General features: G+C 42.5%; 1 protein-coding gene across 1 annotated transcript; it reads left to right on the forward strand.

The window, feature by feature from the left end:
• C8H1orf226 (chromosome 8 C1orf226 homolog) lies at window positions 1-13,124 on the forward strand. The gene is made up of 3 exons (XM_083156971.1): window positions 1-1,320; window positions 2,377-2,677; window positions 4,455-13,124. Exons 2-3 carry the CDS (start codon window positions 2,388-2,390, stop codon window positions 4,960-4,962), a joined length of 798 nt encoding a protein of 265 aa, XP_083013097.1. The 5' UTR covers window positions 1-1,320; window positions 2,377-2,387; the 3' UTR covers window positions 4,963-13,124.
• The last annotated feature ends 567 nt before the right edge of the window (window positions 13,125-13,691 follow it).

Genomic DNA, 13,691 nt, shown 5'->3' on the forward strand with positions numbered 1-13,691 from the left:
ATTCCTATGGAAAAATCGGGTCATCGCATCGCATCCGATGGTCGCATGCGATGCGATGCGATGTGCCCGATCCGACCCGATTTAGAAATCGGCAGCCCAGATACTACATAAGTACCAAATTATCATAATGGGCTGGGTTAAGAGCATACCAAAACAAAGAGGCCTGAGTTCAGAACCTAAACAAAAGTCGGGGTACGCAGCCGGCAGGGTGACTATGGACAGATACAGCAAACTGCTATAAAGATGGGGGAAAGCGTCTACAGTCAGTTTGCGGTATCTGTCCATAGTCACCCTGCTGGCTGACTGTAGAATGCTTTCCCCCGTCTTTGGGTGCATGTATATTATTATTATTTATTTAAATACACAGAGAGGTGAATGCTTCTTGTGCTGCCGGAGAGATCATGCAGCTATGGAACGCCCACATGGTGGTTCCAGCTTTGCCAGTATAGTCGCAAGAACAGCCAGCATATCGATCGAACGTGCGTACACACTGCAATTATTGTCCTGATATGGGCCCATCCTGTGGGATGAAAATTAAACCGCACTGAACCTTTTTTTGGCCGTTTATCGATCGTACAGAGGGAGTCGGGACAGCGTACACACCTATACAATTGAACAGCCATCCAACCCAGAACAGAAGAATGGCCCGACGATTGTATAGATGTGTACCCAGCTTAATGCAGTTGCTGATTAATCTGAATCTGCTTGTCACAGCTCTGGGAAAAGTTTAGGAAGAAGCATTGTCCTGCCAGCATTTATGTTCCTGCATATACTTCTATGCCGTCCTTTATTTACTTGTCAGGCAAGTACTTACTATGCAAAGTATGTAGCCGAGGCGAGAACATAATAACCAGGTATACTAGATATTTCTAACTAGGCAGCAGGCTGGTGATCTGTAAATTATTATATAGCAGTTTTTATTTTAAAAAAATATATATTTTCTAGGATGATCTGTATATCACCAAAGAAAGCTATATACAATGTGTAATGCAGACTTCAATAAATACTAAAGTTGTAGTTACAGAAGGGTTTATTTCATTTATTTATTTTTTAAAGAACATACAGGATATGAGTTATTGCGTAAGCTTATTTATATAGGAAATTATACTTATTTATGTTTAGAAATGTGTATTGAATAGTTATAGAACAAATACATATAATAAAATAGCAAGTTGGTTTTCTACACCAAATTGTGTCACCACTATTCACACGTGCTCGTGCAAATTCTGTTATAGCAGATTATGCCTGATGTCATTCTTTTTGTTTCAAATGTTTTTTAATGTCTCTTTTAACGTTTGCTGTCCGAGTATTCTCAGTAAGGTAAGAATTTCATGTCTCCCCCTGGTGGTTCTATGCAGTGGCACATTGTATTTTTTTATTTTATTTTTTTTATTTGTGTCGACTTGTGAAACAAAGGCCTGCTATTGCTCAAGCATATTCCACATGTCATCTCCTTTCAGTGATTTTCTCATCCGTCCATTTATTCTGATGTATGCACGCTTCCTTTCTGAGTGTAATTGTAGCAGGTGTAGCCGTGTGATGGCAGTGATGTGTTGTGGTTCTTTCTTGTTTGCTGGTCAGAAAGGGGACAAATATGAGGCGTATAGCCAAAAATCTGCAAAATAATGACTCATTCTCTTCCCGAGTTTCTGTTACGTACTATGTAAATGATCACATGGGACAGGTGACATACATTCAGTGAGTAGAGGGTTTATATGTTGGAATGTAATTTAGTTGTAAAACACCCTAGGTATCTTTGGGTATCTCCCAACTTTTATATATAGATTATTGATGGAACAAAGTACATTTTACATTTCACATTTCATCCTCCCATGTTGGGATGATTCGCAATGTGAAGTCCCTGTCACATCAGAGGACATTCACTAGTGACCACGCTGGAGGAATGAGTACTGTAGGTTACACTACTGTATCTTCTTGACTAAGTAATCCATTTTATGTGAGCTGAAAAGCCATAAGGGAGACTTGTGTAATTTGTATGGCCAGTTATACATCAGAACTATATGTACTCTGCCTATATGAAGGCCGGTGTGCTGGCATATTGTATGCACGGTACATATCACAACACTGAGTCGCATGCAATATCTTCTGAATGGCTGTGCAGCTGAGCCGACTGAGAGATATGGCATGAGACTTGCAGGAGCGCACAATCTGGCATACATAATGCTTATCCTGCCGAACCGGCCAGGTGTGTGCCCATTGTTGGTCCTCGCAGCATCTTGACCTGCGCCAACTAATGATATAAGCTTGTGCTGCGTGCACAATAATGTGCTTACCAACATAGTTTTACCTTTTTAGTTTTGTTTTTTTCCATTCTTATACAGTCCTTTATCCTTAATACTTTTTTTTTTTTTACAGTTGACCAAAGCATGTTCCAGAATTCCAGTGTAGCACATATGCCAAAGCAACAATTAAGCTGCTCACTCACTCAGCTGACAAAGCCTGCTCAGAGCAACACAGACCTGCCAGGGGTCAGCATTTTGGCTGGTAGCACTCAGCACTTGAAGAACCTAGGAAAGGCAGTTGGAGCCAAGGTGAATGATTTCTTACGTAGAAGAGACACTGACCGTGGGGACATTGGTGTCACAGAGGTCAACAAGACTGTAGCATCCGTGCTATCCAGTAAAGAGCAGACGTTCAGCCATGGGGAGGAAGAAATGTGAGTCTTTTATCAACGATTTTAGAGATTACTTATTTCCAAATTGTTACGATATTTATTTAACAATTGTTGCTGATAAATACATCCAGGCAGGTGGTGGTGTTTTTTTTTTTTTTTTTTTGAGATGATAGTGCAATATACTGTATGTGTTTGCCGAAGCTACAGATTGCGATCCAAGGATAGTAGGATGGAGTATGGTCTTTGTTTTAAGATTCACTTATTAAAATATGCCGTCCTCACTGATAGGTGCAGAGTGCTATAATGAACACTATCGGGGGGGGGGGGGGGGGGGTGGATTTGGATAATTATGTAAATGAAAAATTCTATGGAAACAAAGGGTGTAGATGGGAAAAAAAAAAAAGATTGATTCATAGACACGGTCCTCAAGGCACCCGAACAGTCCAGGTTTTTGGGATATCCCTGCTAGGGTGCAAATTGTATAGTCCAACCGACTGATGTATTTATTAAGTCACCTGTGCCTAAGCATGGATAGCCTTAAAACCTGGACGGTTGGGGAGCCTTGAGGACCACGCTTGAGAGCCACAGCCCTATATAATTGTATAAATGTGCCAAATCTGATCAGGAACTTTCAAAACATATTACCACTCAATGGACTCAAAGGCCTTTCCAGGGTCATCGGTTACACAAACTCTGCCATTAGGTTTTAAGGATATCCAGACTGAGCCCAGATTGTTAAATCAAATTGACTTGGGTATTATGTCATCTGTGCTCTAACATGGATAGCCTTAAAATCTGGACTGTAATGGTGGAATTTGGGAACCTCTGGGTTACTAAAGAAAATTAATCACATCGTAGATGTACTCTGTCCATTATTCACATTTATTTTAAAATCAGTCTATTGGGCAGATGTATTAGGCTGCCGTATGGGAAAGAAGTGGTATCAGCGCACATGTGCACTGATACTGCTTCTCCCCCATGTTAGCAGGAGCTGGTGTGTGCTAAATAACAGGGGTACTATGTGTCTTGCTCGCTGCTGTGCCTTGCTCACTGCTGCTCCTTGCTCACTGCTTCAGCTTGATGTTGCACCTTGCGCACTGCTTCAGCACACTGTTGCACCTTACTCATTGCTTCAGCACACTGCTGCGCCTTGCTCACTGCTGCAGCTTAATGTTGCGCCTTGCTCACTGCTTCAGCACACTGTTGCACCTTGCTCACTGCTACATCTTAAAGATGAAGTGCCACATTCATGCTTTGGTATCTCCTGTGTTTCCTAAGGTTACAATCCCTTTTAAAGCTAATGCGACAAAAGAGAGCCAAGCATATGAAATCAAATCAGTGTATATATAGTATTAGTGGAAACCAATAGCCATTATATTCAAGCTGTTCAGGAGTCTTTGTTTTCTTAAGCTTCTTGGAAACCAAATGAGCGATTTTACATGGGTGGTGTAGCTATTGGTAAACATTATTATTTTATTTATTTATTACCAGTTATTTATATAGCGCACCCATATATTCTGCAGCGCTTTACAGAGAATAATGCCCCAGTGGAGCTTACACTCTATATTCCCTACCACATATACACGCAGACACATTCATTCTAGGGTTCATTTGTTGGGAGCCAATTAGCCTACCAGTATATTTTGGGATTGTGAGAGAAAACCAGAGTACCCGGAGGAAACCCACGCAAGCACAGTGAGAATATACAAACTCCGCACAGTTAGGGCCAATTGTACTGATTGCACTTTAATAGCTAAAAAGCTCAGTGTTCAGTTTTATTAATTTTTTTTAATGATTGATATAATATTATCTTTTGTAGATCAAAGTTTGAAAGTTTCCCCCGTATTGAACCTCCTCCGCCAGTGGTGAAGAAGCGCATCTCCCGAGCCCTTACCACCACCCAAGATATGATGATCTCTCCTAACCCTGTATTGAGTAGTCCAGAAAAGCCTGCCACTTCCCCCGAAGCCGACTTGGATGGAGAAAATGATACCGTGGCTGAAACTGCTGTAGAAGATATTTCCCAATATCCTACAGATTCATTACCCAATGGAAAAACAAAGGCTCTTGTTTCTGAACATGCAGAGAACCAAACGGAGGTCTTCTCTGAGCTTTCTCTCTCAGTACCTGACCTTATCCACAAGGAGATGTCCGACACAAACCTCAGAGAACCTTCTCACTATCCTGATAAAAAAGTGGTGAGGATCTGCCTCAGCCAGGAAGACCTAATAGAAGGTGAAGCCAATAATTCTGACTGGAATTCATGGCCAAAAAACTCTACCTTCGATAATGAGGGTCCCCATCCTGACCTTTTATCCTTTGAATAGAACGGTTTCTTGGTAAAACAAACATGGTCTCATCACTGGAACTTGTCACTAAAGCTGGACTGTAAGGTCTGCACTGTCCAAAATGTATAGAAAATGTAAGTAATTATGTCAGTATGGGCTACATACAGTATATTTTGTTTTACTGTTCAACCCCATCTTTAGCATCTGTATTATCCCTGCATATTATTCCCCTTACTCATATGTTGTGTGATAGGCAATGGATCAGTCATCATTCACACCAAGCCCTTCCACCATGGCTCAGAGATGGACGCAAACATGATATTTACGCAGTTGAGGGTTTATCGTCCAGCTGTGCATGCGTCTGTCACACTGCATGTGCTGCTGTGGTGTTGCAATGGCGAGTACGGCAAATCTTTTTGAAACCTGATTAGCAAGGGACCGGGGGTATTGTGGGACTGCTGGCAAAAACAAAGGTGTCGAGTGACCTGTTTTAAGGGCATATCTCATTCCGCAATCCCATAAGCACATGCTAAGGATCTGGTATCTTATTTTCTGCGGCGATGTTAGCAGACTGGGAAACGGTCGCTAGGTTGACACTATGAAGGTAGACAGGGCTTAGGTTAACACATTACATAGGTCGACAGGACTAAGGGCAATAGCTTAACCCAACCATTAGAGCGACAATGGCAAGGTCGACAGTCAAAAGGTTAACATGAATTTTTCCCGATATTTTTTCCAAAACAGGCGGTATTTCATACCTACCATCCACTAGGGTGTGGAGGGAGAATATAATAGCGCAGCGAGCCATGTGAGGGGGCGCAGTACACTGGTGTCAATGTCGACTTGGGAAAAACGTATGTCGACCTTTAGTGGCCGACCTTATGTATGTCGACCTTCATAGTGTCGACCCTGGGCTACTCAGAAGTTTAATAATAGACTGATCTGTGTGAGACGTTGGATTCTTTTACGCAGATTCTGGGGCTCGCAAAGCTGCCGGTGGGAGTATCAATACGAATTCCAATAACACATTCACAGCTGCGGTGAATGAGCCCTATAGTCCTCACACAATGAGGGCAGCTGCAAAGTGTATACAACCTCATACATTTCAGGTCTGAAAACCAAGTTTGCCTTTCTGCAGAGGACATGGATCGGGAGGACATTTTTTTTCTGCTCCAATGATTTTCCATCATGTCAGTCTTTGGCAGAGCTCAGATTAGAGCTATGAGCTATGTAATTACATAAGCCGAGCATTTAGTAAGGTCATGGAAATTGGATGTGATTTTGAATATTACTGTGGGTTCTTATTTTTTTACATTTATTTATACTGTGTAGCGACCGCATACTCCGTAGCACCTTACCCCTGGGGACAGACCTTGTAATAGGACAGGCAGACGAGGCTTGCTGGCAAGATTACAGGGATAAATATTGAAATGAATTTTTCCTTGTAACATGCTATATTTTTCCTGGGAAACATGGGTAGTAGCGATGACATCAGAAACTAGCAGTTCTAATCCATGACATCAGAATTTACTGCTAAATCATGTATCATTTTGTGTATTTTAAAGGGGTTATATGGAAGAATGGGGCAGATGTATAAAGCCTTAACAAGAGATCAATGCAAGGGTGATAAAGAGAGATGAACGTCCAGCCAATCACCTCCTAACTACCATGTTACAGGCTGTGTTTGAAAAAAGTAAGTAAGGAGCTGATTGGCTGGACGTTTATCTCTCTTTATCACCATCGCATTTATCTCTTGTTAAGGCTTAATACCTCTGCCCCAATGTCTGTTATTTCTGTGATGTCTCTAGTAGCAGGTCTGCAGGACATACCATACAATACAGTGCTATAGCTAGAAAAGCTCATACATTCATCCCTCAAGGCTAGAGCCGCATAGAGCATTTTCAATTGAGCCGTTTTGCAGGAGCCACTTTAGGAGTCTTTTCAGATGCACACAATGCGTTTTTGCCGGATGCCACAGAACAGGATCTGGCCAGTCCCATGACCAGATTTCAAGCAAATGCATCCATTCATTTGTATATGCATGCTGTGGTTCGATCCGATGCATATGGCACTGCCCATATGTGTAGATGGCTGCATAGAAGACCATGTGCAGGCTCCTTCCTGGAAGGTGGGTCCAGCGAAAATGCTGTGTGTGGCCCTAGCCCAACCATTACATTTCACAAACGCAAATGTGGTTTGAGTGACGTTCATGAAGGACGCAATCTTGTCGACTAGAGCGTTGCATGGTGGGTAACTGCAAAATGTTTTGCACTGTGCTAGATGTTGCTGACACATAATTGCACATATCTTATATTCTACATTTATGCAAGTACTTTTGTATGTCTGAACATTGCAATGTGCCTTTTTCATGCGGTATCAGCTTATATATTTTGGGTATGGATCATTTGGTCGACAGTCAATCGGTCAATGTGACCATGTCGAATTAGGTCAACATGGACCTTGTATTAATGTACTGCGTACCCTTGCATGTTGTTTCAGGCATGGTGCCTCGCTAACATTGGCACACTGTTATATTCTCCCTTTATGCCCATTGGAATAGTATGAACAAGTCAGTTTAAAAAACATGACATTGTTTTATGTTGACCTAATGCATATTGACCTTTTTCATGTGTCCACCTTCTGCCTGACAACCAATGGTGGTTGACCTTATGACTGTTGACCTAGACCCTGTCGAATTAATGACCGCATACCATATTTTTTATTGTATGAGTAAACAAGCTATGCAAGATAATGTGTACATTATGTATCATTATAGTCATGTGGGGACTTTTATGTGCCTGTGTGTACCTTCCACTGCGTTTACATAGTCTGAAGAACTACAAGATGTTTATTTTAGGTTATCAAATATTCTGCCACTTAATAATAACTTTTAGTTACAGGACACTTATTTGTTATACAGGTCAGGGCTGTCAGGAGACGGTCTGGGGCTGAGAAGGGGTCCGCCTCCTGTTTATCAACCAAGCTTGTCTCAGGGATTGCTGATCTCTGCAGGACCCTTTCCCTACCCTACATGCCCAACTGTCCGATTGCAGCTTACTCTGGCCACAAGCCTTGTTTTTCCTGATGTTCAGGGGTCTTCTCCTCAGGCTCGGCATCACGTGAGAGGCCCCCCAGGGTGCATTGAACAGGGAACCAAGATGGAAGAATCCGTACTTGCATGGCTGCTGTATGGGGTTGGTGGCCCACAGTTGGGTGTGTAGGACTGAGTAGGGAAAGCTGCTCATTGCAGTGGTGGCCATGCTACTTGCACGCACTGGGGGAGAGCCATGCACTCCAGCAGAATGAAAATGTACAGCTATAGTCTAGATCCTCTTGTGTACAGCCAGGTAGAGTGTGCTGCTGTGGTTTTATTTGGCATACATATTTTAACAAGCACCACACTGTGTAGACTGAGGCAGGTTTTAGGTATACCAGCATACATGGAAGATCCTAAGAGCTGAGGACTATGGAGGTCATTCTAAATGACCCGAAAAGCTGCAAAATGCGCAGCTTTGCAGGTCATCTAAACACCGTCCGCATGAACCATAGAAAGAGTTTGCAAGAGCCTCTGCTGACCTTAGATTTGCAGCACGCTAATACTGGAAGAGAGCGGGCAGCTGACATCTGCTGACGTCAGCTGCCCGCCCCCGCATCACGGCCGCATTAGCATGGGAATGCCCAGTGTTTTCATGGGGTTCCAATCAGAGCCAGCTCCTCACACAAATGTGGTGTGAGGTCATTCACGTCACGTGGTGGAGCAGGCGGAGGCTCCGGCCAGGGGGCTGTAACACTATGGTGGGCTGCGGACAGACGAACTGCTGCGGGCGCTGCTATGTAGTGAAGAGGGGGGTACTTGTTTCCTAGCATGGCCACAATCTTTGGGATCGTGTACCTTTAAGTTAAGGTACACGATCCCCGCGATGGACCCGATTTCCTTTGAAATCAGGTCCATTTTGCCGGCAAAGGAAAAATCGGGGGCATCGCGTCGTTTGGGACCATTAACATTGGTCCCGACGCGATTCCCCCTATTTTGCCATAGGCTTCAATGTTAAAATATTTTTTAACATTGAAATCGGGAGCATCGCGTCGGTCTTGTGCCATGGCACAAGATGAGATGGACTTGATTAAGTCCATCTCACATAGTGAAAAATGTGAAATGGGCCAATATGACCCATTTCACATTATATATGGCCCCGTCGTCACCCCACGATATACGCCAACCCGAAGAGTGGCGAGGGGCGGCGGTGCACGTCCTCCGACCTTTTCATTCCCCTACTATCCACGTCGGCGTGGAGTTGAGAATATATAGTATGGCGAGTGCACGCGTATACCTGTGAAGTTATACGCGTCCCCTTGCGGGCTCGCTGCGCTCGCCACGCTTCGGGTTGGCGTCTATCGTGGGGTGGGGTTTACGTTGTAAAATTTGGGGGTCTAGGGAATATTTTACATTGAATCCAATGTAAAATCGGGTCCCAGGGACCCTATTCACATTTGATTCAATAAAAAAGTCGGTCGCGTCGGTCGCATGCGATGCGACCAAATCGCATGCGATGCGATCGACGCAATTTTTCCGACACGACCACCCCGATGGAAATCGGAGTGGCCGTGCTAGGAAACAAGTACAAAGAAGGGTACCAGCGGGCTGCGGGTACAGAGCAGCCAAGGCCCTACCCTCTGTCATAGCGGCCGGGCCCGGGACAGCTGTCCCCATAGCACCCCTCTGATGCTGGCCCTGTGTGTGAGGCTAGATTCTGTTTACTCACAAAATTCTCATAAAATGTAAACATGCAAAATTCTGCATTCAAATAGTGGTTCTGCATATAAAATAGGGGGCTTCCATCGCTAATGGCAGCCCTGATACAGCTAATTAATCTTATGTAGATGCTGCAAGCAATAATAGCTTTCACTCTCTTCATGGAATTAAGTTTACAACAGATGTACAAACTGATCCATTCCCCTCCATACTCTGCCCAGGAATGGCAAGTATGGGCAGGAAGCCATAGATGAGCTGGTAATTGAACCAATCAAGTGCATTCTTCTCTGAATAAGTTTTTCTACCCCAGTCACCAGTTTTTCTCTTTCCTTCTTTTTCCACCCATGCAAGCCACCAGATGGGAACCAAGTAGTAATGGTATTACCAGCAGTAGCCCTCAATGTGGAAAGCTTAGGTGCAGTGGAGACAGAGGTACTGACCTGAAAGAGTACAGAGTAATTCACTTGTAAGGTAAAATTCTTTGGAGTAGTGGGGTAGAGAGAGGCAGCGACTTGTAAACAAATACGGGAGGTTTGTGCCCAGTTATAGTGGGAGAATTACTGGAAGCAGTTGTCATATTCTAGTAATGGCTGGTGTAAAAGCAATTTAAGTGCATGCAGTTATGTCTTGAATTGAAGAGATTAGTATTCAGTGCAGTAAATGTTGGTGGAAGCCCAGTACTACAAGTCAGGTGGGCAGAGAACCGCTTGTAGTCTCATGCAACTCGCCTGGGAATCTGATGCGTTCCTCTGCAGTTCACCAAAACCTGCTTAGTGGACCCACATCTGAGGCAATTGCCTCTTCCTCTCCCCTCTTTCGTTATTATTTTTAACAGTATCTCATAAAGCGCATACATATTCTGCAGCGCTTTACAGAGAATATTTGAACATTCACATCAGTCCCTGCAATTCATGCAATTTGGCCGCAACAGTTCCGGATGAGGGAGCTGGTGCATTGTCATGGTGGAAAAAAAACTTACCTATGAATTAATCTGAAATTTGGTATGGCGTTATATGTATATATGTGCACTACAGCATTATCACCAATGCCCACTTATCAGGTGGCTAGTAAAACGAAAAGTCAAATAGATAAAAACAAGTAACATTTATTCAGTAGTACAGCATATAGTTTCTTTAGTTATGCATTTCCATTTTTCATGGTGTGCCACATACAGAAATACTTCGCATCCCTACGCGTTTCGTCCTTCAGAACCTCATCAGGGGCAATGAATGTATCTAATATGATAGTATGAATAGTGCAGAAATAAACTGCTATTCCTTTATTTTGTGCAGTAATATGCTGCAGTAGAACAGGTCGATTACGATTACATTTTATAGATATTTTATGATCACCTAGTTCACAAGAAGTCTAGGTTGCTGTGTACTGTATCACAGGTTCACAAAGCCAGTATCTGGCTTTGTGTACCTGTGATACATAGCACACTTCTCTCTGAGCTCATTGTCAGTCAGTGAGAGGTCCTAATTTACACTTCTCTCTGAGCTCATTGTCAGTCAGTGAGAGGTCCTAATTTGCCATTTTCTATCAGTTTTCTGCTGAATAGCAACAAGTGGACATTTGGGGTCCTGTTTAGAGAGATGAGTACATTTTTACACCTTGGATAAACCATGTTGAGCAGCTGGTGAGGTAAATTTAAGTTAGGAGGAGAACCTGTGCCTGTCTATCTAAATTAGAGTAAAAATAAAACTGCCCAGTATCTGTGTGCTACTGTTCAATACTCCTAGGGAAAATAGTATTTTTTCTGTAAGGTAACATATATATCCAGAGCTTGTGTTCTATTTCAGGTTTATCCATCTGTTGTGGATGAGCAGACCCTTACATGTAAGCAGTTATAGGGTGATTATTTGTTTTTAATACATTGTGTACATTCTTTCCTTTTTATTTTGCAGGTAATTGGTTATTGATTTGTGTCTTGATGTATAGAGAGTACTACACAACCGAGAGGCTAATTACTACATCTATAATGTCAGGGATTGTTCTTGTTAGGAGGGAAAGGCATACCGGTAATTATTATATGCAGGTTCTATTGGTTTAATGTCAGCTTTGAAAGAGGGGGGAATGGAGTGTTTACACCAGTGCTTGAATTTCCAGGAGGTGTGGATAGTGCATGCCACTTTTCCAAACAGGGAACTACCTTTTCATGATCCAGACAAGTAGTGGTGGAACATAAGACCCAGCAGCAACAGGTACAGTAGTCACCGCTAAATGAACAGGTAGGAAGGAGAAGGACAGTCTACACAGGAGGAATGTCCCTTACCTCCTGCTACACTACTTGTGCAGGAAACGTCCTTTCCTTCCTATGAGGGAGAAGCAATTTGTAGTCTGCCAGTAATATACAATCTGTTTCCCTCCAGTTTCTGTGAAACTACAAGCCTCAGCATGCCTGGTTACCAGGACTTGGTTCCTCAGCTGCTAGTGCACCCTGGGAGGGGAGTGGCAGAGTTGTACTCTATGGAAATGTCTAAATCTCGGTCAGGACCATTTCTGTTCTGTCTGTAAAGGGGTGACCACATGGTGCGTTGTACTTTCTATTCCATCCTGATTTCATCCCAATTGAGCTGTGTACACATTTGATTTAGATTATATAGTAAAGATCTGTACTACTGAGTCTTGCCTGACCAGTCTATTTTTCTATTTAATTTTGGGCCCGCACATCAGGATGTAATGTGTGTGATTTCCGATAGATTAGATTTCGAGTTGACTTTGCTTATATAAGCAAAATTTAATAGAAAAATAGACAAAATCAAACCGCGTGTACGCCCTATAAGAGGAATGTACTAAGCGTCACCTCTGCAATGCGGTACAGGATGTACACATCAGTATCACTAAGGACCGCTCTCCCAATAAGAGTTACGAGTTCAGGCTATATGGGTTCTTACCTGCCATCAAATTCTATGTTTGTTTCTATGAGATCCGTTGTGTATGCATCTGGCAGCGTACGGATGCCTACTCGCAGTAACTGTGGTGTATACAAACACGGCACTTTGTATCATTTGTGTTATAACTGCAACCAAGCACATTCACTGCTGTTACTATGTAGACCTGCACCAACTTTTTCAGCAAGTGCTAACATACGATCCAATGTTTTATAGTTCATTGTATATTCCTGATTATTCCAGGAACTCTTCCTCATCACCTTCCATAAAACGTCCTTTGTTTTCAGCATTGTACCCAGCAGTTGGCGGGGTGACACGTGGCACATTGGCAGGACCATGTGGCAAGAAATATATTTCTGGAATACTGTGAAAAATGAAGGGTTTTAAATTGTACAAATGTATTTAGTCCTGTTTATCAAACTGACAGTAATATTATGTATCTACTGATTGGACACTAGAAAGTATATACTCTATTTTTATTTTATAGTAAGGTTGTACCATATAATCTTTCGTATATAAACTGAAAAATAAATACAAATATATATATAAATAAACTTGATTATGTATGTTTATTTTATGTATCTACTTGTACTGAATCAATTCTTCAAGTTTTTGTATTTACTGTGAATGCAGAAAAAAACATTCCTTGCAATATCTTTTAGCAGTATATTAAAGAAGACCTATTATCACTATGTTGACAGTCTTGGATGCACATAAAAACAGGGGATGTGAGTTCTGCGTGGCGCAGCGACACTATAATCTTCCCTGTCTGCCCAGGCTCTGAACTGATATAAAAGTTACCTCAATCATAACCAACTAACATCTTACTGATAAGCTTTTGAATACTGAAAACATACACCAAAACAATGTTATTAATTCTAATGGTGTCTATACATGGCACCCGTGTGTTTTGTACTAAATGCAATGCGATCTGCGGGCAGTGCAACGCATACTTTTTGTACTGTGCAATGCGATGCCCGCAGGAGCACGCATCACAGTGCATGCTGCTATCGCAGTGTGTATGGGCACCTTAATGCAATATTATGATTCTATAGCATCTGCCAGAATTTTTTTGACATTATTTTGGTACACTTAGATGGACATTGGGAATGAATGGCAAC

The sequence above is a fragment of the Crinia signifera genome, chromosome 8 (assembly GCF_055691185.1).
Source record: "Crinia signifera chromosome 8, ASM5569118v1, whole genome shotgun sequence".
Classification (NCBI taxonomy): Eukaryota; Metazoa; Chordata; class Amphibia; order Anura; family Myobatrachidae; genus Crinia; species Crinia signifera.

Bases quoted from the DNA above. Each gene is read 5' to 3' on its own strand.
- C8H1orf226 (XM_083156971.1), top strand. From the start codon at position 2,388: ATGTTCCAGAATTCCAGTGTAGCACATATGCCAAAGCAACAATTAAGC. The intron at 2,678-4,454 runs GTGAGTCTTTTA...TATCTTTTGTAG, and splicing joins AGCCATGGGGAGGAAGAAAT to ATCAAAGTTTGAAAGTTTCC.